Source organism: Lytechinus pictus, chromosome 10 (assembly GCF_037042905.1).
Source record: "Lytechinus pictus isolate F3 Inbred chromosome 10, Lp3.0, whole genome shotgun sequence".
In the NCBI taxonomy this organism is placed as follows: Eukaryota; Metazoa; Echinodermata; class Echinoidea; order Temnopleuroida; family Toxopneustidae; genus Lytechinus; species Lytechinus pictus.
Window position 1 is genome coordinate 12,315,147 of NC_087254.1, and position 27,308 is coordinate 12,342,454.

The 27,308-nt window shown below is 37.3% G+C and overlaps 1 protein-coding gene across 1 annotated transcript in view; it reads left to right on the forward strand.

Moving 5' to 3' along the window:
• Positions 1-27,308, forward strand: part of LOC129270178 (polycystin-1-like) — a 72,924-nt gene that overhangs the window by 7,328 nt on the left and 38,288 nt on the right. The window contains exons 2-11 of the mRNA XM_064106016.1: positions 9,455-9,750; positions 10,780-11,062; positions 12,132-16,461; positions 17,061-17,221; positions 17,675-17,845; positions 18,741-19,033; positions 19,405-19,551; positions 20,062-20,091; positions 22,597-22,728; positions 24,259-24,349. Coding sequence (XP_063962086.1) covers positions 9,455-9,750; positions 10,780-11,062; positions 12,132-16,461; positions 17,061-17,221; positions 17,675-17,845; positions 18,741-19,033; positions 19,405-19,551; positions 20,062-20,091; positions 22,597-22,728; positions 24,259-24,349 — 5,934 coding nt within the window. The remainder of the gene's footprint in view (positions 1-9,454; positions 9,751-10,779; positions 11,063-12,131; positions 16,462-17,060; positions 17,222-17,674; positions 17,846-18,740; positions 19,034-19,404; positions 19,552-20,061; positions 20,092-22,596; positions 22,729-24,258; positions 24,350-27,308) is intronic.

Sequence of the window (27,308 nt, forward strand, 5' to 3'; positions counted from 1 at the left end):
GCTACTACTACTACTACTACTATTACTACTACTACTACTATTAACTACTTATAATAATAATAATGATAATAATAATAACTATGATGATAAGCCTAATTGCAATACTATTAAATCTCATAATAATGTTGAAGATTATAGTAATGATAAAAATAATAACAATAACCCCAATAACTTCATATCTTCTCGAGATCAATGACCGAACATTTCAATTTCAATGGTAATTCAACATTTTGAAAAGACGAAAAAATGGACGTCTTGCCAATCGTTTTGTTTTCAATGAATAAAAAAACATCCGGATAAAAACTACAAAAAAAAATCATATTCAAATCTTTTAGATTTATATTTCAATCTACAAGGTTTAAAACTAAATCTAATATTCAGCTGGTCACTATTGACAGCCGATCTGGATTTATTTTAAATCTTTGATTTTTAGAGTGTACTATTACAAACACAACAACAGCAACAACAACTACTACTACTGCTGCTGCTGCTGCTGCTGCTGCTGCTGCTACTACTACTACTACTACTATACACTCTAAAAATCAAGGATTAAAAATAAATCCAGATCGGCTGTGGATAGTGACCAGACGAATGTTGGATTTATTTTAAATCTTTAGGATTAACTTTCAAATCCAAAAAGATTCAAATTCAAATCTTTTATATTTATATTTAAATCTACAAGGTTTGAAACTAAATATAATATTCAGCTGGTCACTATTAACAGCCGATCTGGATTTATTTTAAATCCTTGATTTTTAGAGTGTACTATTTCAAACACAACAACAACAATAACAACAACATCAACTACTACTACTACTGTTGCTGCTGCTGCTACTACTACTATTACTACTACTACTTCTGCTACTACTTTAACTACTACTATATACTACTACTACTACTACTACTTTTAATACTTCTACTACTGCTACTACTATACTACTACTACTACTTCTACTCCTACTACTAATAATAATGATTATATCTATGATGATAACTAAAATACTATGAAATCTCATGATAATGAAGATAATTATAGTAATGATAACAATGGTAATTCAACATTTTGAAAAGATGAAAAAATGGACGTCTCGCCAATTTTGTTTTCAATGAATAGAAAAACATCCGGATAAAAACTACCACAGTTTACCGTAAGCATGGTAACTTATTTTTAAAATGTTCTTGTGTGTAAATTAAACATAAGATTGTAAGTCTCCAATCGTGGTCTTCAGTACAGAAGATGGTCTAATAATGATGTATATTTAGTTTTATTTCGTTTTATTTGCATATCCATAATCAATATCGATTCTTTTGAAAAGCTGAACTCGGTCTCTAAATTTTCTTCCGTAAGACTTTCTTAAACAAAAAAGGTAAATTCAAGATTGCCATTTTTAGTATTATTCAGACTAATGCTAGTGATGATGTAAAATGACAATTCAACAACAAAAACAACAACAACAACTACTACTACTACTACTACTAATACTACTACTACTACTACTACTACTGCTGCTGCTGCTGCTACTACTACTGCTACTACTACTACTACTACTACTTCTGCTACTACTATAACTACCACTATATACTACTCCTACTACTATTACCACTACTACTACTGCTACTACTATACTACTACTACTACTACTAATAATAATGATAATAATAATATCTATGATGATAACTAAAATACTTTGCAATCTCATAATAATGAAGATAATTATAGTAATGATAAAAATGATAAAAACTACCACAGTTTACCGTAAGTATGGTAAGTTATGTCTTAACATTTTCCCTTTTTTCTTGAACTCTAGTTCTTACTATTTTGGATTGTACAATATTGAAAAACAAATTAGGCAAAAAAAGTTTAAAATTTGTTTTTGATAATTGACTAAGCAGTTCTAAATCTAGAAAGGTTTTACATAGAAAATTTCTTACTGAAACGGTTACCATCTACCTTTGCAAATCGCGATGACTTACAACCCCCCCCCCAAAAAAAAAAAATAATAATAATGGACAAGAGCAATTAAACGTTTTATTGTTTAAAATGAATTTAAATATGTATTCATATTTGTATTTCTACGGTTTATACAAGCAAGTCATTTTGATTTAAGGGGACCTTTCTCTGTATCTGTTGTTTAGGCGACAGTATTACTTATCTACTTCTTCTGAATAATTTAGTAGCTTGTATCAATATCAGTATAATCTCGCTAGTGCTGTAAGGTTTTGGCTGTTGTGATGGTGATGATAAACGGGGTCGCAGCCAGCACTTCACGAAGGATGAAAAACTTTGAAATATGCAAGCTATACTTAGACAGATTAGACGAGGCATATTGTTCTCTTATATTCATCATAGACATGAAAAACAAAATGGTGCTCATGCGTGAGGTTACCATGGTAACAGATGAGATGCAAAGATACCCAATGGTCATAGAATGAATGTATACAGCTGCCTTGCTCTGGTGCCTTTGGTAATCACACTTTGCGTGAGTGGATGATAAGGGCTTTTCACTGAAAGAAATTAAAAATCGAAGAATGCTCACCAAAATTGTAATTTGAATCAAGGTAACGGACGACTTTCGCTTGTAAAACGACGTGTTTTGTTGTGATTGTTGTTGCTTTTTGTGGGGAAAAGGGAGTCAAATTTGTGAGGCCGTCATTGGACTTATTGATCTTTGACATCGAAAGTAGGTCTTTTATACCAAAAAAATGCCTACAATCATGAAAATTGCTGTTCAGTCTCGAACTCAAAACCATGAAAACACGCAAGACAGTATGGTTGAAATGTTTTTGAAATGTGCGTGGGTGTGTATTGTGTGTGAGGAGGGGCTCCCCTGCCCCCATCCCATTATTATGGCCTAGTCAGGATATATATATATATACAGACTTATATTGTATTCATGGGTTCAAATAAAACGCAAGACTAAAATAAATATATATGGATTTTTGCTCTTTTAATTCACACCCATTCCCGCAAAAAAACATTAAACTTTGACTATTGTACTACAAGTAACCGCGTACCACCAGTTAATTTCCCTTGTGTATATTGCGAATTGATTTTAATTAAAGGAACATAGTTGGAACTGGTTGTAGGGCCGAGGAACGGTGCCACAGGGGTGTGGGGGCGACCCCCATTATGAGTTTTTTTAAGAGTAAAAATATAGAGGAAAACAAAAATGAGAAGATAAAGTCAGGGGAGCGTTTCATCAACATTTTCGTCCGACCAGTCGTCAGATATGAAAGTTTTCCCTGATTTTGATTGGCTGATTTTGAGTTATTATGGTAACTTTGGATAAAACTGGACTTGTCGGATAAATCGTCCGACAAGTCCTTTCATGAAACGTACGATCCCCAGAAGGAAGAAAAAAAAGAACAGGAAAAGTGGTTGTATACAAATCCCTGTATTAAAGATAGAGTGATAGAGACAGGGAGAGAGATAATTTTTTTTTTATCCTCTACCCATGTTGACATACATTTCCCATTAATGTTTGCCTATCTGCATGTGGCTAAATACTAAAATATTGTATTCAATATGTCAAAAATCGTTCCATGGAACCAATTTCCATTTTCTATTTTAGTCGGGGTTCAAACTGTTGTGATCGACCAAACTTACTCGTTGTTGGCTCAACATTTCATTTTATTTTTAGAGTGTAGTCACTTTAACTTAGCCGCTTAACTACTCTCTATACGGGACCTGGAAAATTAATGTTATACCCTTCTCCATTTATGAGTCGGGTGAGTTGATGTCATTCAAGTTCTGAACGGGATCGATCGGGAAGCATCAAAATGAACTATTCTCATTCAGTTATTGAACGACAGTTATGTTCGGTCAATTGAAAAAAAGTATTATGTTTACACAAATTGTAATAGGCCCATGACACAATGATGATGGCTATTGTAGTCGCGTCATTCGTTGATTAAATCAAGAGCTCAATTTTGTTGGTTAAATACAGCTTGAAATCACGTGACTCAGCGAAGGAGAGGGATGGATATAGGTTCCCTCTACGTAGAAGTATTACAGACTTATGATGGTATAAAGGACAAAGGGATGTTATTTAAGAAACGAAGAAAGACACTGTAAAAACGCTGTTTAAAATTTTAAGCACGTTATTTAAGCCCGTCACTCTAACAACTACTGTTTAAACTTTTTAAACAACTGTTTAGACTTTTTAAACAACTGTTTAGACTTTTTAAACAAGTTGTTTAAAATTTTTAAACAAGTTGTTTAAAAGTTTAAACAATTACAAAACAGTTTAAACAACCTGTTGTTAGAGTGACAGGCTTAAACAACGTGCAATTTTTTTTTTACTGTGGAGTAAATTCCTCTAAAATATAATATGATGATATTTTCAGTTATATTCCCACGCACAATAATATATATTTGCAATACCCAACTTTTCTTGTTACTCTTTCTCTTTCACGTGCATGACTGGCGTAAAAAATAACATAGGCCTATAATATAATAATATATCTATATAAATTGCGCTAACTTCAAAGCAAAAGAATAAAAGGATATAGATTCTCATAACTTGGGGACAATATTTCTATATAAAATTTGGCTGAATTAAATCTATATGAATAATTAAATGGTGAGTAGTTGAAGTTGGTTTTCAAAATTTCGAGACGCTCAAGCTTAGTCGCTCGAGCGTATGGCAAGCCGTTAACATTTATTCACATTTTCTGATATCAAGAATTTATCAAGATTTCATTTCTTGATATAAAGAATTAGAATTCAATTCTTGATATCCAGAAACGGATTCTTGATATCAAGAAATGATTTCATGTGGTTCACAGTTATAGAATTCTCGATATAAAAATCGATTTCTTGATATCAAGAATATTTGTCCTGAAGGCACGCCATCATCACTATTTCCCTACATATATTATTCATTTTTTTTTAATTCATGCTCATTTTATGAATGATTTTGTGCTATTATACTTCAAATAGATACAAAGTCCTTGTTAACTGTATTTTGTTTTGAATTCAACGTAGGTCTATAGGCTGTAGCGAAATAATCTGATAATAACCAAAACAGCTATATATTCTGTTTTATAATCTGCATTCCAATCCAAAGACGAATTGACGATAATTCGGAAAAAAATATTCAAATTTGCCAAATTTCTCTCATCCTAATAAAATAATGGGTAATGGTGGTGATATGAAGATGAGAATGCTAGTGATGATAGTGATAGTGATAACGATGATGAAATTAAATGAAGATGATAATGATGAAGATGGTAGTGAGACAGTGCCGATTGATGATAATGATGATGATGATGATGCTGATGAAGGTGGTGATGATGATGATAATGATAATAATGTTGATGGTGGTGGTGGTGATGATGATGATGGTGATGATGATGATGATGATGGTGGTGATGATGGTGGTGGTGATGATGGTGGTGATGATGATAATGATGATGATGGTGGTGGTGGTGGTGATGATGATGATGATAATGATGATGATGGTGGTGGTGATGATGATGATGATAATGGTGGTGGTGATGATGATGATGATGGTGGTGGGGATGATGATGATGATAATGATGATGGTGGCGATGGTGGTGATGATGATGATAATGATAATGATGATGATGGTGGTGGTGATGATGATGATGATGATAATAATGATGATGATGGTGATGATGATGATGATGGTGGTGGTGGTGGTGATGATGATGATGATGATGAAGATGATGATGATAATGATGATGATAATTGTGGTGGTGATGATGATGATGATAGTTATGACAATGATGTTGATGGTAACGATGTGATGATGAAGATTATGACGATGATGATGATAGTAGTCCTACGATGGTGATATTGATCAAGATAGTGTTGTTGTGATGATGATGATGATTAAAATGAAGATGATAATGATGATAGGCCTATTGATGATGATAATGATGACGACGATGATGGTGAATAAGATGAGATAATGAAAGGATAATGATGATGTTGATTACGAAAATAATAGGCATAATGATTGATGATGAAAATGATGCCAGGGTTTAGTCCCGGTTTAGTACTCGTAGGGACACCAGCCCCATAGGCCTGCGCCTAAAGGGGGGGGGGGGGGGGGGTCAAGGGCACCTCTTCGCGAGATCGAGGGGATGTGGCTTTACTCATTGTGGTATTTTGCCGTGCCATGCCGGAGAAGCTAGAGTCGCCTCCATACATCCCGTTCTTAGCTAGCTCGCGGTACTACCAGACATCATTCGAATTTAGTGTGATAAATCACCTCTTTATTTATAAATATATCTTGATCAAGATGTTGGTGATAACAGAATGAAAGTGGATTGAAGAAGGCTGTAAGTAAAATCGATATGATAAAGTTAGTGAAAGGCCGCGGGGTGAAAGGATATTTTGATTAATGAACACGCGTTGCAATTTTCTTACAAATACAATAGTAATACTCGATTACCGACCAAAATTGAGACAGCAACCCGAGTAGGGAGTGGCGAAGACCCCGGGCTGGGGCGAGTCGGGGCGAGTATGGGATGGATAGAGCATAGAGTCACAATATGATATTAAGATTCACTCCCTGTTTCATCAGTTGCTCCACTGGACAACGTCTTGTTTTATACACCTCCTTTGCATTTGTAAAAAAAAGTTTATAAAGTCCTCCAAGAGGGGGGGGGGGGGGGGGGGAACGAATTAGACCCTAGTTGTGGATGAAGATGTTGATATGGTGGTTGGATGGCCTTATACACCTTTTATTTGGAGAACAGTGGTGATTTGCATGGTGCGACCATCGGATCAATTTCAGTAGGTTCAACCTAGACTGAAAAATATGCTGTTTTGCACGAGTTTTAAAACATTTTCTGATTATTGACGGAGGGGCCGGACTCACCGTGGAGCCAGACGAAGTCTCAGCGGAGCATATCCCTGACAGAAATAGACTTATTTATCTGTCTAAGTTCAACCTTATTACTTAGATCTAATAATTTTAACTTTGAATATGATAATCAAGAATGTGTGATTGGGCCTTGCTCAATACATGTATGTATTGCTTGTTGGGGATTCTCTTACTTCGGCAGCCTGAATAAGAAGGGATTCTTAGGAGTCTCAAGAGTGGATGTTAATGTCTTCTTATTGCGTCCCTTTTTTTTATCTCCATGGGGATACTCATCTTGTTTCTGGGAACATCCATTGAGAGTATGTCTTCTATTCAAATTCATCTCAAAATTCAAATTTGATTTCATATCCAAAAGCAGATAAAGTATAAAAATTATTTTCATACATTTAGAATCCCCAACAAGCAATACATGTATTCAATGACATAAATGGTAATCATTTTAACATATTTAAAAAAATCTACATAATAAAGTATTTTTGTAGACAATAATGCATAAATAATAAGGCATGTGACGGTGACCCCCCCCCCCCAAAAAAAAAAGGAGAGAGATGCGATAGCAGGGGCCCGCGGAACGGTTTTGGAAGAATTGGGGGGAGAGATGACCATGCAAAACATCAAAATCAGAGATGGTAAGACCTCAATATAACAATTTCTGGGCTCATTATTTATGAGCTGGAGTGCCTATATTCTCTTACTCCAACCCACTTACATGCCATTGACATAATAGATATTGACACACCTGCCCATCACCAATTGGCTTGTACTATAGATTTATTCATTTCTTTTAATTAATTTATACAGGATAAAACATGATCAGCACAGCTGTTTTACATCATGGTCCTGATACAAGAGGTTTGAAAAATGAACATAAACAAAGATATTATCAATCAAATATTAAAAATAACAAATACAGTTCAATAACTATTTCAAATAACAAAAGGACAATAGAAAATTTGTGATAGAAAATTACAAGAAAATAATATATAACTGAATAAACTACACATCAAAACAGAGTGTATATTAAGTAGTCACTGAAAATTATGTAGAAATAAACAAATATTTAAAAGGTGAGCAAAAACAAAATGAAAGAATAAACAGGAATGGAAAGATGCGGGAGACGTACCCACTCACCAACCACCTCCCACAGATGTAGATGCCCTCCTAGACTACCTACCAGCTGCAGATGTAGATTGATCCATCAGCTACCTAGATGTAACATCTCGCATAGATGTCGATGCCTCCCCAGAACACCATCCACCTGCCGATGTCTGCTCCCCACCCAACAACTCGCTATCTACTATAGATCTGTCCCCACGGACCCCAACCCTCTGATGATGATGATAGCCCCTGATACTTGTGACTCTCCATCACTGCATGTGTAATTACTCCTGTCTCATATGCAATTCCCGGCCCTTGCAGTTCCCATCATAGATGTCACATGTCACAGTTTCCCAGAGTACCCTTGTAGTTGATGTCCCCCCTTCACGCTTGTGGGCACCTGTGGTGTCCCAACCCGTCCATCTACTCTATAATCCATTTTCCCATCGTGGAACTACACCTTTTGGTTCCGGCCTTGCTCGTTCAGCACAGCAGACAACCCATCCTGCAGAGTTGAGTGACCTACTGTAGCTCCCCACTTGCGGTCCCTGTTTTCCTCTGATGCACATCTTTCTGTATCATCAAGACGCACCTAATGCCTAGTTTATATGGACTCTGTTTTGCGATGAAAGCATTGGCATTACAATTGGTTTATTTCAGCCCGATCGGGGTTTAAAATAACTTCTATAGCTTAGTTCTGATAAAACTCAAGCCATTTTTTCGGTGTGAAGGCTGAACCACTCATAGCCGATCATACCATTGTTTTCACGCCACTATGATAATTAATAAAGTTCATTTTTTTACTTTAAGACCTTTATCAAGCAAAAATACAATACCCAAAAAGTGTCAAGTTTATAGGTAATCATGTCTACAACCACTCAGAATTCTAGACAGTATTATGCTCCCTGTTCAAATTTCCTCAAATATTAACAACCTTTTATTCCAATGTCTGGTCGCAGACCCATCATTTGGTAGTCTGCAGGCACAGACCCTAGGTTTGTACAATAAGCATAGTACGTGCACAATGCAGAGTCTGAAGTAGTGAGACTAGATTCACTATGTACTGTGGCTGCCTAACACAGACAGAATTTGGCGTCTAGTCTTTACTGTAGATATGGTATAATTGGTTAAAATGTCAAATATGGATCTGTGCTTGCAGAATAATCATAAGGGGTGCAACAGCTGGAAAGTTATCACTATCCGTGAGATGGACAAGGATTTATCATCATTTTGTAAGTACAAACAGCAAAATTGACGTTGATCGGTGTAGGCCTACACTTTACATACACCAGTCATTTTACTCCAGTGATAAATTTTTGGATGTTAGTTCAACATCTATGGATTGTTCCAACACCTTTGGTTACCGGTACTCTTACACTCTTGAATAGGCCTAAGTGCTTCGTAAATCGGGCTAGACTACATCCACAATCAAGAGTCAGGTTACTCCTATAATTCCCCTTGATTTCATGAATGCATTTGTCCTTTTATCTCAATAACAGATGCTGGTGATGTCTTCAAGTGGCCGTTGTCGACAGAAGATGACCTTTCATTACCTAACCTAGCGCAATTTCGCCATGGAGGAGTAATAGCTTGTATTGATGACCTTGATCATTGCCATAATGGATTTACAGCCAGCTTCAACATAACACTGGACAAAGTCAAGGCCTTAGACAGTGGCGATGTCATCGCTTTCACGCCAGCGCTCAGTCTCTCAGCCTATGAAAGCTACTGGGAAATGCCTGTGTCGCTGCGTCTTGAGGAGATTGACCCAGTGCCACAGATAGGAGTTTTCAAGGTAGATTCTTTGACCTTTCTTCAGAAATTCACCTGAAGATAAGTGGTACTGGAAACAACATAAAATGTTCACAGAATTTATCTAAATAATATGAATGGATGATATCTGCCAAAGTTTCTGAAAAATGCCTGTCTGTTAAGATGTGGTCCCTCGTGTTGTTTCTGTGTTATAGCTAACATACACCAGGAAAAGCATGTTATGAAATGAATATTTAAAGAAATCCTGAATTATTTTTTTGTCCTGAAAGAAAATGCATTCTGCGGCCCGTAACACAAAACTTAGCAATGATCGTAGAACATTTTCTACGATTGATTCCATTGACTACAATGTACAATCAATCATGAAAATCAAGTGTACGATCAATTGCTAACCTTTGTGTTACGGGCCTCTGGTGTATGATACACACTTTAAGATGTCTTCCAACCATTAATTTGCTATCAAAATTAGATTTCTATACCAGGGGGGGGGGCGTGTTTCACAAAGATTTAGCATGACATAAGAGTTGTATAAAAGCCTGGTTGTGTGCGTTATAAAAGGCATGATGGCATATTGGTCAGATCATGCCAAGAGGACACACACTACTGCATGTTAATAAGATTGCGCGTTGCATATCAAACACGTAAGCATTTAAGTGCAAATTTAAGTCATACTTAAATCTTTGTGAAACACCCCCCGAGGTGTTTCCATGCTGACATTGTTAGCTACTTTATCATGACAAGTCGACTTATAAAAAGACCAAGGAAAAAAAAGAAAGAGAAAAAAAAGGTAAAATGGTGAAATATAACATTTTCGGAATATTATCTCAAAATCTATCAGAAAATATGTTTTTGTTATAAAAAGGACCAGAAATTTCTCGCTCGTAGGTTATTAAAAATTCTGCGCACCATGCTGCGTCTGGCACCTTAAAAAATTTGGGGGCTCATTAAACCACTGCATAGCATTAAGCTAGGAGTGGGCTTGTATTAAATTCATCACCTTTGAAAGGCGCGATTGCTCATCTTGTCGCACTGAATGATTCCCTATATTTAGGTGCGAGTGAAGACATCCGATCTGGCTTGGGATATAGATTTCACCTCCCGGCTTGATGCTGATCATCCCATTCTGGTAGGTCTGACTTGGAAACGTAGCATTGGTCTAGATGTCTATGTGGATGATGTCTGTGCTGGGTCTGTTGTCAAAGGTTCCTTTCGTAAATTATCGGACAAAACCCAGACTGAATATGGAGACGGTATCATCACTATCCCGCCGGACAAATTTCAGTTTGTAGAGTTCCTGAGACCAACGGGATCTCTCTTGGATTTTCGGAATGAAGGTGAGGTGCTTGCTAGTTCCCCCCTCCCCCAAACAAACACTGCACCTGGCTCCCATATCACACAACTTAGCTATTTAACATTCATATTTTGTGCAGGATGGATTGTATGTTGATGCCATCAATCATTTGTGACACTCGTTCACCTCTATAGGATCAAACACTAGAGAACCAGTGTACCTGTTTTTGATGGAGAGTTAAATGATGAGTGCAGGGGTTTCATGATGCACCATATATATTTTTTGTTGGCATGTGTTGGTCTGAAAAAAGACCCCCCAAACTCTATGTTTCGAGGAGTGTGTTCTTGTTGTCTTCAGGAACATGAAGAGAGTAAATTATATTTTAATTTTTTAATTTGTTTCTTTTTTAATTTTAAAATTAATTACCTCTATTCTCTATATCCTTTTATGATTTCCTGTTCATAAATATACTAAAAAAAACATGCCAAGATCTATGTGTCTATTTTTTCATTGAATTGCATGAAGAAAATAATTGGCAAGGGCTGACTCTGTCTTGAATTTAAGTGATATATAAATACAAGAAAATATTGATTTCAACCTCATCTCATGAGTTCAGATGGAGTGGCAGGGGGGGGGGGAGGTAGCCCCTTGGGACCTAGAAAAAAAGTTACATGGCCAAGGAGAAAAAAGAAAGGAAAGGAAATGAATAAGAGTAAAATATGAAATCACATTTTCAATGTTCTGTTTAAATCTTTCACAAGATTATATTTGGATGCAAAAAAGGAAAACTATTATGCTTGCTCCCTTCAGTCTCATGTTGTTGCCAGGATGTGTTCCCCCAGAATAGTTTACCCATTACGACACTGTATCTCATGTAAACGTCTTGGCTATTCAGTACACCATTCTATTGAATCAAAGTATTGACAGTTTGGAAAAAAAGAAATGCTGGTATTATTATGCTAAGGAGAAGATCTATCAGAGTATTTTTTTTAAGAGAATGCTCCATAAAAATAGTTTGTTTTCATTAAAGTTACTGAGATGGGTGCAGGTACAGATATGTTGCCCTTTGATTAGTGGCTGTATTTTTTGTCATTTTCGTTATATGCACACAGATACGGCATACAGCTACTACTTGGGTTGCCTACCAGTGACTAAATTAGCATCGCTGGACCTATTCAGAGCATCGTTGCCGTTATCTGCAGAAGACAGCGCTGTTATTTCATGTCGCAGGTCATGCTATAACAAGGTCACCTCACTGTATGCCTTGATTGGAGAGAACAAGTGTCAATGTGCTGATGACATCACTACTCTAGACCAAACACAGATGTGCGGAGAGGTGTGTCCCGGTTACTCTTCTCTGCCGTGTGGGTCTGAGGCGGAATTGAGTGTTTACTTAACATCGAGTTTGGTCACTCAATTGCCTTATCCAATAGCTGAAGACATCTCTCCTTCCGATCCCCTATCTGATATCCGGCCTCTTGAAATGCCACTCCTTCATTCGCATGCGAGATACAGAAGAAGTTCCGAGAATGAAGAAACAGATAGTCTTCTTGTTAGGCACCGAAGGAGTACAGATTTTATTGCACTCGATGATATCAATGGTCTAGTAAACACTATTCTGAACTTCACATATATCATATATACTGAAACATCAGAACTCACATGCTCATGGACCTTTGGTGACGACACTGAAACGTTAAAACAAGCCGAGGCTGAACATGGTACACAGTATCAGCATCAATACACCCAGCCAGGTGACTTCACTGCCACCGTTGACTGTAGTGGCATACAAGACTCTGCATCAGTCACAGTATGGAGCAGCATCGATGGATTAACATCCGAGCAGTTCAGTATCCAACAGGTCGGTACAACGGCTACTCTGTCAGACGTTACTATTCAGGTTACCAGAACAGGTGGAGAGGCGTTGCCTGGAAGGGCAATTTTCATTCTGAATGGACTGGAAGAAGTTTTTGTGCCATCACCATCCACCCAATTTGAAACTACCTGGTCACCAACAAAGTTTGGTACTTTCCCCATGGATGCAATCATTTCGAACAAGGTTGAAGAAGACATTGTTCTTTCCTTGAATGTAACTGTTGGAGATGCAGTATCTGAAACATTAGTCACAGTATCAGGTCCACTTGGTACAAACCAGCCTCTAAATGTTACAGTTCAGATAAGTGGAGGGAGTAATGTAACCGTTGATGTGGATTTCGACGAAGGTGATCCTGTTTCTCAACACCCTCTGATCGTTGACTACACATGGATTATAAGCTACGCAACAGCCGGTACAAAAAATATTAGGGTCACTGCATATAACGTCTTTGGATCTGAGTCGCAAACTGAAGTTGTTGAAATAATCCAGTCTGTCGTTGGGCTACAACTCTCGGTAACTCCACTTTCTGTTGGTACAAGCGAATTTGTTGACTGTAGACTCACTGCAGGACCCACTGTCATCAATGATGTGACATGTACCATACTGACTGGCGATGGGCAAAGCTTTATTCGAAATGATGTGACGCTGAATAGTCAATTAGAGTATTCTGAAAGCTTCTCGTACTCCCAAGAGTTTCTTGAACCTGTGAAAGTATCAGCAACATGTTCAAATGCCGTCAGCAACCAAACTGTAGAAAAATATATCGTGGTTGGTAAAACGGTGCAAAGCTGCTCTATCTACGCTCCTGATGCACAGGTTGTAAGGGAAGACGATGAAACAGTTATCCTTGTTGAAGGTGGCAATTCCCTTACGATCGAGCTAAACTTTGATGATGATTCAGGTACCGTTAGTGTAAATTCTGAAATCCCAGGAAGGATATCGGTCAATCATTCTTTCAGTATGGTTGGAATATATAACGTTACTGCTACAGTCAGAAATTCACAAACGTCCAATATTTCGTGTGCGAGTGATAATGCCACAATATACGTCCAGGATCGTATACCAGCCTCTCACTTATTTGCTTTGAGTTCCTCCCCTGATGCTATTGATGTGACCGTGGAGCAACAAATCAACTTCACCTTGACTCTAGATTCAGGGCAAAGCATCCCCCAAGATACGTATATCACATTCCTTTTTTCCCAGCAGTGTACCTGCAGTCTTTCAATGAAGCTTGAGAATCATCTGACATTTACCGGGGCCATCTACAATGTTAGTGGAACGTACAACGTCACTGCAGTTATTTCTAATAGAGTGAGTGCTGCCACCAAGCAGATGCAGGTTTGGGCGGTGGAAGGACTAGGGGAAGTCACCGTGACACCGTCTGCAGAAGCATTGTTGGTAGGGGATGTTCTGGAATTTACAGTCTTGCCTGCCAGTGGAACTGAAATACTGATAAATATTACTTGGGGTGATGGTAGCCACGACGACCGCCATCTCTCATCAGCTGCATCTGTTACGTTCAATCACACATACAACACTCTTAATGAGTATGAAGTATGTGTGAGTGTGTATAATGCTCTATCACCCAGTGCCAGGCCAAACTGCACGACCATACAAATCCTGTATCCGGTTCAGGGATTAACCTTCAACACAAATACTCAACTTGTTATAGACAATTCATGTGAGTTTGTTATCGGACTTTTGCCAGAGATACCCCATCCTTCAGGGATGACATGCAAAATTGATCGAGGTGATGGTACCAATCCTCTGGTCATAAATGAAGATGACATATCTTCTTTTCCACATCAAATACAATGTCTTTATGTCCCGGCATTAAAGAATTATCTAGCCACATTGCATTGCTTCAATGTCCTTGGATCATTGAACCTTACGAAGGCGGTGAGTGTGAGGAAGCCAATATCAGATGTATTTGAACTGAAAGTGCTGAATTTGTTTCGTTGGCTTTCCGAAAGTACGGTCTGGTACGAATTGTCAGTGAAGGAATATGAAGACATTCCATTTGGCTACGCTGACTTCTATTGGGACTTTGGGGATGGGAACTACTCACATGAAAACAGGATCATGCTCGATCGGACAATATCTAAAACCAAGAAGTTCACTGTTGAAGGACTTTACCAAACCAATGTGACTATATCTTATGGCTTGTGGAATGGTGTTCTCACAGCACAAGTGACAGTAGCCCAAAAACGTGATTTGGACGTTTCTATCAGATATTTTGGTGGTGACAGAAATGGGGAGTATGGAGGTGGTCAGAATGAAACCTGGTTTTACAAAAACAATCAACTTAAATTTACACCTGTCCCTCTATATAATGACACACAATATGTATGGAAATATAGTTCAGATCAACCATCAAGTTCTGAAGATGAATTTATTCATGAATTTGAGTCAACAGGTGTTTTTGTCGTAACTGTGGAAGCAAAACACCCGCTGTACACTGATAATCTGGTGACTTTTCTCCACATTGTGTCGCCGTTTACATTTGAGGACATTGTCGTGGAAGATGGTTCCGGAAATGAAACTCAAAAGCTGAAGACTTACAGTAAACTCAACATCACGCTATTGGGACAAGGTCTCACCTCGCCTCTTTGTATCCTCTGGGTGTTCTGCAATGAAACTTTATACTTTTCTGGTCCCCCAAACTGCTACAATGCTGCTTATAGCAGCGGTGAACCGGGTGTTGCATGGTCAACAGATGGACAAGTGCTAACGCATGTTGAATTCAACACGCCAGGAGAATTTAATTTAACCGTGATCATTACAAATAACATGGACTCGGATGCCTCTACTGCCAGTTTGTCAAAAGTTATAACCATTGTTGGATGTCTTGTCCCACCGGTTGTGACTATAAGTGGATCCGGAAGTTCCAGAGAACAGCCTAAGGTGTATCTACGTTCAGACAAGTTCCGTTTAACGTCCACCGTGCGGCTTTGGTGTTTCGGCCTTGAACAACCGCCCCTTTTTCAGTGGTCGACAATGATGATAGATCCGTATGACGAGAATGCAAATTTTACCGACCTGGATGATAAGGATGGGTCATATGCCGACATTGAACCTCTTACATTTGAAGTGGGACTGTACAATCTCACCATGACTGTTACAGTAACTGATACAACACCTGATTTATCTGGGACTGATTTTGCATACATGCGCATTGACCCATCACCCCTAATTGTCACCATCGCTGGTGGTAGCGCCAGGTCTGTCAACGGTTTAAAAGATATTCACTTCAATGCATCAGGGTCGCGGAATCCTGACCAAAACCTCGAGGATCAAGACCTGAGTCAATGGAACTTCACATGGAGTTGTAAGAGCAATCATGACACGACGCCCACTCCTACAGTACCCAACGGAATTTGTGAGCAAACCACAGAACAGACGATTCCTGGAAAAGTGCAACCGCTCTTTACTATTGAAGCAAAACGTCTTGCACTTGATACAAAGTACATCATCAGGGTGGATGCGATTCATGCTGACGGTAGATTTGGATCCTATGAACAGGCCATACAAACTGTTCCAGGAACACCAGTCTTGGCTAGAATTGAGTAAGAAATATGTTTTCTTTTAATTAAAGATCTAATGCCAGTTGCGGTAATGGTTTCAAAATGAGTTTAACCTGAATCCAATAAAATGACCACCAAAGTGTCTGTTAGTATTAATATTAAATTTGGGCCAAAGTATTCAGGAAAAATTGTGTAATTGCTGAGAAATTTGCAAAAAAAGCATGGAATTCGACACAGCTAATATAATAAGAGGGAGATTTTGATTTTAAAAAATGAAAAAAAAAGGGTTTAAGATAATTCAGATTAAAATGGCAAAAGTTATCAATTAGGATAGAACTGTATAAATGAAGGGTGACTTGATCCTATTAAACGAAAAAAAATCCACACTGGTCTGTTTTGGTCAGATGATATTAAGGCAGTATTCATAATAGTGTAGGCCTATCTGGGACCAGTTTCAAGAAGACTTCCTTTAAGACTTACAGCTGGGGTAACTTTGCCATTATTATAACTGTTATTGAAAGCTTGATTGTGATTGACTGCTGAGCCCTGTTAGTGTTACCATGGTGGTTGCCCTGAATGCAAAATTTCATTTGCTCCATTGAGAGGTAAACTTGTGCAATTTCATGAACTTTCTTCTGCAGCTGCATTACCAACTGTTTATTGAAGGTTAACCCGACTTCGCCAGTGTCGTACCAGGCTCACTGTGAGAATTGTGCCACACAGAATGCAACGTATCTCTGGGAGATGACCACAGGGGAAGAAGAAAGAGAGCTGGTAGATCTGGAAGCAAAAGCAGCAAGTGGTAAGACCACGTGAACCTAGTCTGCAGGCACAGACCTTTTGTTTTTTGCTAGTTTCGTCTGGTCTGCAGACAGTGTCGTTACTATTACTGTGGCATGAAGTTATAGTCATGACCATATGGAAATGCATAGTCATGAATTTTCAAGTTACAAAGTGACTGAGATAAAAAATGAAGGTGACATCACTCTTAAATGGGTACTCCCTGCCCCCTCCCCCCAAAATGGTCTGAACTTAAAATGGGATACATTTCCATTCTCACTGCTAAATCGGACACAAGTATTATGCATATCGTACATGTAGAAATTTGAGATAAATGGGAGGTACGTGGGGGAGGGGGAGGGTACGTCTCCCTTCCCTATTCTGAAGTCCTGCATGGAGCAGCCCTTGATTAATATATTGAAATACCTCCCCCTGCCGTGCCACTTGATCTGTGTCTTCTATTGTCATGTTTCAGAGTTGACCAAAAGCGGACTGCAGATAAAGAGCAATGTCTTGGAGAGTGGCAAGTTCTACTACGTTAGAGTGTACGTGGAAGAACCTGGGATGTTACAAGGATTTGTCGAGGTCTCCTTCTACACGAACCTCGTTCCCTTTGGAGGCACTTGTGACATGTTTCCAAGAAACGGTGAGATAAGCACTCTCCACAAAACCTATGGTGTTGTTTGGTGTACGTGCATACAGGCCCACACCAGTCATTTTATTAAGGTGTTAAATTGTTGGTGTTACTTCACCTATCGATGTTATTACAGCACCTTTGGTTATTACTTTTACACTCTAGTTTGTGGTTCTCGCGACCCCAACCGGTGTCAGTCTTACAGTTTGATTTTTTTTTCAATTCAAATTCTTAATTTTTTTTCATTCATATTGTAGTCATTTATCTATTTCAAAATAATTTGTATGTTTTATATTCACTGATTTGAGGAAAAATTGAATTGATGTTTCTAGATGACAAAAGTAGAATGATGTACATGTTATTGCATGAGATATAAATGATGGGTCGATTACTAGGCAATCTGCAGTTTAGAATAATTGTTTGTTTGAATAGACATAGGGGATGACCTTATATTGTGTTGAAAACAATATCCAATACGGATTAGAAAAATATGATAACACAATTTACAGTAGAGTATTGAGCATATTGATACCCTTCCCCCCCAAACCCCCCCCCCCCACCAAACGTACAAACAAATCACATTTTTTATTCTAATACACCCCATTGTCAGGAGAAAGCCCTGAAGGTTTGGAATAAATTGCTACAGGTGGTCCAAAAACAGGTGCGACATCTTTAAATAGAGGAAACATAACCGGTATTTAGAAGGTGCATAAATAAGATTTGATGCCAATGTATATTTTGAGGTCTGTGTTCAAACAAACTGAATAGGTTATTATGATTATAATCAAAATCATTATATCAATCTCTCCTATCAAGAAAAGCATTATTCAACCAAGAGATCACAGTTTTAGTACAGTTCTGTCTTCGTGAATTTAATTTGATATCGAGTGTCTTTATTTCTACACAGGGTCAGCCCTTGTATCGGATTTCACGGCATCCTGCGACGAGTGGAAGGATGAAGGAGATGCACCAGAGTATGACGAAAGAAGCAACGATGAATCGGTTCTTCTCTATAGAGTGCAATTTCGGGCTATGGGCTTGGATGCCGACTACGCCATGCTTGTGCAAGCAGCAGAAGCAAAGGAAACCAGAGGATTGAAGTTTCCCATTGGTCCAAAATCTGCCAACTACACATTTCAAGTTCTGTTCACGATCCTGGACAAGTTTGGCGGGATTGCCCAAGTGCAGAGAAGCATCCAGGTGAGCTTTAATGTCAAACCTATTCTGGGGGTTGTGGAATGATTTTTGAAAGTGGGGGGGGGGGGAGGGGATGTTGAGCCATAAGCGGGGTACTGAACGTGCATGAAATCCCCATTTGATGGTAAATTTCACGTGTTTGTACATGATGACATGAAAAAAAAGGTGTGCTGGTGAATCGGCAGCCTAGCTCTGTCTGAAACTTGAAAAGGAAAAACAATTGTCTCAAGCTAGCTCGGAAAGTATGCATCCTTCCCCGGCAGATAGGAAGAATGAGCATTATCATAATAAATAAATAGCCTTTTCTTATTATGTAATTTCTAATATCAACCCGTGAGGTACCCCCCTATCTGCCATGTTACATTTTCTTCAAGGTTTTCTTGGAAGAGGCGGCTGTGGAGAAGGACGAGCTGCTGACTCTCTTCAGTGAAAAAGGAGATCTAAACGCCTTGACACAGTCCAAAGATCCAGAAGCCGGCATGCGACTGCTTGGTGCCGTCATATCTGTGGTATCTCAGGCAGTACGTACATGTACATATTTGTTTTATTTCCCTTTAATAATGACAATACTAGTAATAATGCTGATATCAATAATGGTATTACTACTAATAATGATAATGATGATAATAATAATAATAATAATGATACTAATAATGATGATGATAACAATATTAGTAATAATAACAATAATGATATTGATAACGATAATGATAATAATAAAGGTGATAGTAATAATGAAAATTTTAATAACGATAGTAATAATAATGATAATAATGATGATGATAATATGGTTACTTGCAAGGGACTTAAGACATAAATTTATGTATGTAATCACTTACAGGTTTACTACCCTGGTGATCATATTCAATCATTCATTCTAGTACTAAAGGAACTATGCACATCTTCTACTCCCTGGGGAGTATTCCAGAATCAGACTGTGATATGTCATTGTCATTTTCCCTGATTTTTTTTTGTAAAGGAAGAAATCACAAATTATACTTTTTTCCTTGTCTTTTTCTTACACTGATTAGACCGATCTGACTACTGAAGATACAGTATTGGTAAGATCCATGCTATATAGTCTTGTCATTGAAATAAAACTTAAAGGAGAATGAAATCCTTGAAACCAGCTGGATCCATATCAAAGAGAAAAATCAAAGAAACATATTGTTGAAAGTTTGAGGAAGATTGAATGAATAATAAGAAAGTTATGAGCATTTGAATATTGAGATCACTAATGCCATGTAGATCCTCCCATTGGCAATGCGACCAAGATCTGTGATGTCACACACGTACAACTCCCTCATTACTTTAGTACTTATTTCACTTATATTCTCACTTTTATAGAGTCTATCACAAGGTGAGGTGTTCTCTTTATGAGAGGACAAGTACAGAGGTTTCACAACATTATATCATTGATGAATTGTTTGTCATATGATTAGAATAAGCAAAAAGAGATGTTTTGGGGTATATTTTCAGTGTCCAAAAGGGGAGAGTTGTTCATCTGTGACATCATAGATCTTGGTCGCATTGCCAATTGGAGGATCTCCATAGCATTAGTGATCTCGACATTCAAATGCTCATAACTCTTCTATTGCTAGTCCTCTTTTACTCAAACTTTTGTTGATCTTATTCTTTGATTTTTCTGCTTTTACAAAAGCTAACTTGCTCCAAGAGTTTAATTCTCCTTTAATGCAATAGGATAATTCCAATTTATAGCTCAATTCAGTTTGTTGTGCTTTGTATGTCTATTCATTTTGTAGTATACTTGTGTTTGTGAAGCATTCACAGTGATATGTAAATTTAGGTGTTTTTAATTTGTACAACTTTGCTAATTTGGTCGCTGATATAATTGATCTTGAATATTCAAAGTTAAAACATAAATTGTCTGCATGAGCACCCAATCAATAGTTGACGTCTATGTGGTTAAAATGCTCGAGTACAGTGCTTTCTAGAGTGTATATCATTTTATATCGAAGTTCAGGCTAATAAGCAGAAAATCTTTTGAAGTAGACAGATGTCCATTACACTCAGCCTCATGGACCCCCCCCCCCATATATTCTGATTAATTTCCTTTGTGATACTGTTATGGATAAAATATATTTATATACCTATTAGCTATATGAAACTATTTATTTTGGATTGTAATTTTACTACATACACAATGCTCCTCTCTTCCTGCTTTTTGTCTTGCCTGCATAGCAGAGCAAGAATATAGAGGCGCTTTTCCGACGGCGGCGGTAGCGTCAACATCAAATCTTAACCTAAGGTTAAGTTTTTTAAATGTCATTATAACTTAGAAAGTATATGAATCTAGTTCATAACACTTGGACATAGGGGTTATCAAGTATTACTGAACATCCTGCCTGAGTTTGAGGAAACATGACCAAGTTCAAAGGTCATTTAGGGAATATAAAATTTGACTGTGTTGGGGTAATCAACAATCATAACTTAGAAAGTATATGGACCTAGTTCATAAGACTTGGACTTAAGGGTAATGAGGTAATGAAGTTTCAGAACACATGACCAAGGTCAAAGGTCATTTAGGGTCAATGAACGTGGCCATGTTGGGGGTATTTGATAAATTACAATTGTAACTTTGAAAGTTTATGGATCTAGTTCATAAAACTTGGACATATGAGTAATCAACTATTACTGAACATCATGTGCCAGTTTCAAGTCACATGACCAAGGTCAAAGGTCACTTAGGGTCAATGAACTTTTACCATGTTGGGGGTATTTGTTGAATTACCATTGTACGTCTAAAAATTTATGGATCTAGTTCATAAAACTTGGACATATGAGTAATCAAATATCACTGATCACCTTGCACAAGTCTTAGGTCGCATGATCAAGATCAAATGTCCTTTAGGGTCAATGAACGTAGCTTATTATTATATAAATTGTGTTATTTGTGAATTTCAAAGTCAGCACTGCTGCTATTTTTAATCACGTAATGCAGGCGAGACTGCCCGAGGCGCTCCACTTGTTTCTATGGCACTCTGCAGTGTGGATTTGGTGCACTTTAAATCTTATGTATTATTATTTTTTCAATAACTATTGATTGCAGCTATTTTGTCTTTTTAATTGATAGTCTATTTGGAGAATATTAGCATGTTTTATTCCTCTCAAGCCATTTCCTATTTACCATGTATATTGTCCCATTTTACACAACCAATATTCTACACAATACACAATTCATGACATCTAAAAACAAAATCAGGTTTTATTGATTTTATGGTACATGATTTGATATTTTTTTGACAGGTACATGTCACCATTAACGCATCCAGAATAATTTCATTCTTTATGAAATTACAACTCCATTTGATTGATTCAGAAGAAAAAAAATTCAGCAACATTTTCCAAAACTGAACGATTCATGGAAAATGGGACAATATATATGGAAAGTGATGGTTTTCATATTTCAATTCATTTTGTTTATTTCCATTTCCAATGTTTTATATACAATGTATGGTTTTGTACATCTTGATATAAGCAATGAAACATATAAATGTAGCATATTTCATATTGATATATATATGTATGAGATCGTTTTTGTGTAGGTGAAAGACAAGTCAATAAATGTGTTGACGGAGTTGGCGGCTATGTCGAAGACGTCGGATGGCATCGGCATGGCTGCGGAGGGATTCTCTAGCCTCTACGCATCCTACCCCCCTCCCAGTGAAAATCAAGCTGTAAGTTTTGGATATTCAAAAGCTTAGGGGGGAGGGGGGCATTTTAATAGTTACCTTGGTATTCGCTTTATACACAAAGGACATCAGAAAGATGCCTAAATATTGTATTTTTTACTGGCTAAGATGCAATGCTCACGTTAAAGATACTTTTTCAAAGACCCCAGAAAATTTACAAAAGCATGTAGTTATAGACACTTTTCTCATTACGCTTTCTAAAACTGGTTTACTGGAAACCGGTTCTGGAAACCAGTTTGGAAGATCGCTTTGCTAGCGTTCCCATTTGATCACCGAACGTGGTTTTCAAAACCACTTCATGTTAAGCGGTCTTGTTGCTATGGGAACACTCTCAGTGGGGTGACATGTTTTGCGCGAAATTTGAAACCACAGCGTAGGCATTCCATATACAGTGTGTGGAGTAGCATGCTCGAAATGTGCAAAGATCGCTTCCCGAAGAACGGTTGTGTCCTCACGCTAATACCAGTTAACGAGGCAAAGCGATCTTCAAAACTACATCGAAAGGTGGTTTTCTGAACCAGTTTGGAAGATCGCTTCCAAAACTGCTTCGACCATTCTCATTGCACGTTAAACTCGTTTCCAGTAAACTAGTTTTAGGAAGGTAGTGAGAATGGTGTAGTTTCCACTAAACTAGTAGTGAGAACGGTGTCTATGAAGATAATAGACACCCTCTCTCACAAAACAGAGTTAAGAATTAAGTTTGATAAGCAATCTAAGATTCCTTGCATGTTTTGAAGGGTTTGACCTTGTTTAGGGGCTAAAAATAATAAAAATGGTTTAGTAAAACTATGGAGGATAAAGATAAAGAGAAAGCTTGTCTCATCCTTAAAGGGATGGTCTGGGCTGAAAATATTCATATCTTAATACATAGAGTAGAATTCACTGAGCAAAATGCCGAAAATTTCATCAAAATCTGATAACAAGTAATAAAGTTATTGAAGTTTAAAGTTTAGCAATATTATGTGAAAACAGTCGTCATGAATATTCATTAGGTGGGCTGATGATGTCACATCCCCACTTTCCGTTTTCTTATGTTATTACATAAAATCATAATTTTTCATTATTTCATACTTGTGTGAATAATATGTCTCCCTTATAATGAAATAAGTTGCAGCAATAAATATCTAATGCCCTAAATCAGTTGTCAATCCAATTTTTCTAGTTCTTGGAGGAAACAATTTGAATAAACCTAATTTCATATAACAAAATACAAAAGAACAAGTGGGGATGTGACATCATCAGCCCATCTAATGAATATTCATGATGACTATTTTCACAAAATATTGCTCAACTTTAAAATTCGATAACTTTGTTATTTGTTTTCCGATTTTGATGAAATTTTTGGCATTTTGCTCAGTGAATTCTACTCTATTTATTAAGCTATAAATACTTTCAGCCCGGACCATCCCTTTAACACCAGGCCTGCTTGTGTTTGTGTGACTATAAATATAGATAATGCAATACAAGTACATTCTATTTTTATTGCCAACATTGACGCCCTTTGCCTTTGCACAGATTAATGCTGCTACATCGTTGGAGGAAATGACATCTAATTATGCTGACATCTCAGGAAATACTGCAGAAGACATTAAAAGAACAGGCGATTGTAAGTACCAATTACCACATTAATGATATGATGTTGGATGGCACGCGTCTAATGTCTAGATACTGGGGGAAAAAAAGCAAATAAGCATTTTACTAAGATTTTTTTTTTCAAAATCGGATGTTTGATAGGATTGATGCTAAGATTTTAAGGGGTTTAAGGATGTATTCACTAAAAATTATATAAACATCGTGAACAGTTTTTGAATAGTGGTGTTTCACTGCATGCAGACTCGCATTCTCTTTTGTTCTTCAGTGTATAAGAGAATTGCTTAAGCACAGGATGTACGTGCCCCACCATTAGCTTCTGGAAATTGAAAGAGGAGAGTGGGAAATAAAGCTAGTGCATAAACAGAAGGGAATGAAATCCACGTAGAAATATGTTATTAAAAAAAAGATAGTAAGGTGTCAAACATACATGTATTCCTTTGAAAAAATTTGAAGAAGTATAGTTGAGCAGTTTTCCCCTCTCCTAAATTCCTGTAGCCTGCTAGAAAGGACACAGTGTGTCAAAAAAGTTATGTTCACAGTGTGTGAACAATGTGTTCATAGTGTGTTCAGTGTCTTACCAGTGTATTGACAGTGTGTTAATAGTGTGTTACCAGTGTGTTCACAGTGTGTTAATGTGTTCATAGTGTGTTCAGTGTCTTACCAGTGTATTGACAGTGTGTTAATAGTGTGTACCAGTGTGTTCACATTCTGTTAATAATGTGTTCACAGTGTATTAATAGTGTGTTCACAATGTGTTAATAGTGTGTCCCACAGTGTGTTCAGTGTCTTACCAGTGTATTGAAAGTGTGTTAGTAGTGTGTTACCAGTGTGTTAATGTGTTCACAGTGTGTTCATAATGTGTTAATAGTGTGTCCCACAGTGTTTTCAGTGTCTTATCAGTGTATTGACAGTGTGCTAATAGTGTGTTACCAGTGTGTTCACAGTGTGTTAATAATGTGTTCACAATGTGTTAATAGTGTGTCCCACAGTCTGTTCAGTGTGTTACCAGTGTATTGGAATACCTTTGATATTGGAATACCTCTGATATTCAATGGAGGGAAAATATGAAAGCAAAATCATCCATTTTGTATTATGCAGGAATAAAGGATAAACCACTTTTAGAGAATTACATATTAGACAACCTAGATTTTGATGCGGCCTCTTTAAAATTCAAAGCTCGTATTAATAATCTCCCAATCACATACTTGCCAACATGGAAGAGAGCAAAAGCGGTAGACATGGCGAGGGAGGGTTCGGGAGGGGGGTGCTTGCCCCCGTCCTAGGGCTAGAGACATTGCAGATATTGAAATCAATATGATACATTTTAAAGCGCTTTCAATTCTTTATTCAATGTGAAAGTATAACAGTGATGACAGTCTACCCCCTCCCCCTTCATTATAAGGGTGTGTACAGTTCTGGCAAACATTTTCCCTGATCGGTCTTTCAGTTACTTCTTAGCTTTATTCTTATATCTCATAAGCTCAAATTCAATAATGTGAGCGTGAAGCGCGAGCTAAAATTGTATGAAATTCATGTATTTTGTCCTGAATATTGAAAATTCTGAGCAATGATTGTTATGAACAATATGCATATGTAACTAAATAATTACTGTGAGCGCAAAGTCCGAACTGAAATTTTTTTGTATTCTGGCTTGATCGAAAAGAGATCTGTTACGGACTGTTTGCAGTTACCCATGAAGACGATATATGTTTCAACAATCAAATAATGCGAGTGCGAAGTGTGAGCACTAATTTTTGCTATCATTTTTTGCAAAACTGGACATTTTAAGCATTTTAACATGTTATTATGAATAGGATATATCAATTATTTTTAACAATTATTACGAGCGCAAAGGGTGAGCCATAATATTTTAAAAACTGTCATGCAATTGGGATTTGAGAAGGCCTTAGAATTCATATCTCACTATGCGAGAGAGCAGCGCTAGCTGATAACTTTAAGACAGTCAGGCCTGAAAAGGATTATTTTGAAAACTTTATAGAATACACAAAGAGAATAGGTACTAACAGATCAAATAATGCAAGCATGCAGCATGAGCTGAAATTTTTTTCATATTCAGACCATAAACGAGGCATTTTACAGAGCACCTATTTAAAATCAATTTATAAATTAATCAAAATAATGAAAGCTCGATGTCCTAGCTGAAAAAAAAGAAGAATATTTTAAGCTCCATTTCAGCCTATTGAGCAATATATGTATTTCAGCGAACAGGCAATGCGAGCACGAATCATGAACGAAAATGTTATATAGTGACGAGAATTATTTTCTTATTTTCCTAGCTTCTTTTTTTTCCTCTCTGGAATATTGACAAGCAGTATATGCAAAAAACAGTTATACAGGGCCCACAGTATGGAACTCATTACCAACTTCTATAATGGAGAATGTCTTTTTGAATACTTAAAAAAAAACTTAAAGTTTATTTGTTTTCATATTAATTTAATTTCAATTTAAATTTTAGCCTATATTAGTTTTGAATTTTACCTGAGACAGAGATGGGGTGGGGACAGGGGGGAAAAGACGTTGAATTCAAATAAGCCAGTTCGTAGTTACTCACTCACTGTGCATGCGCATGGTTTGGGCACGAACTTTTCCAAAGGTCAATTATACATAAAATCGAATCCGAGCCAGCTGAGCTGAGCAGATCACCACAGCAAATGAACTGGCCTCCTGCCTGTGGCAGCCTAGCTAGGCATGAAGGATGGCTGGAGCAGATTGAATTGGTGCAAACAATGACATGATAAACAGTTTTTCCACCTAAATAATCTCAAAATCGGCGGGAAATTTGAATGATTATATTATGGATTCTCAGATTACTGATTTGGAGATGTAATTGGAGGAACAAGTTATGAGGAGTTTTCTAAACTAGATCCATTTGTTTCAGCTTTCGTTTTGAGTCTTGTTTTGTATGATGCCGCGATGTTTCATCTAACTTTTAAGTTGACACTTGTTTCACT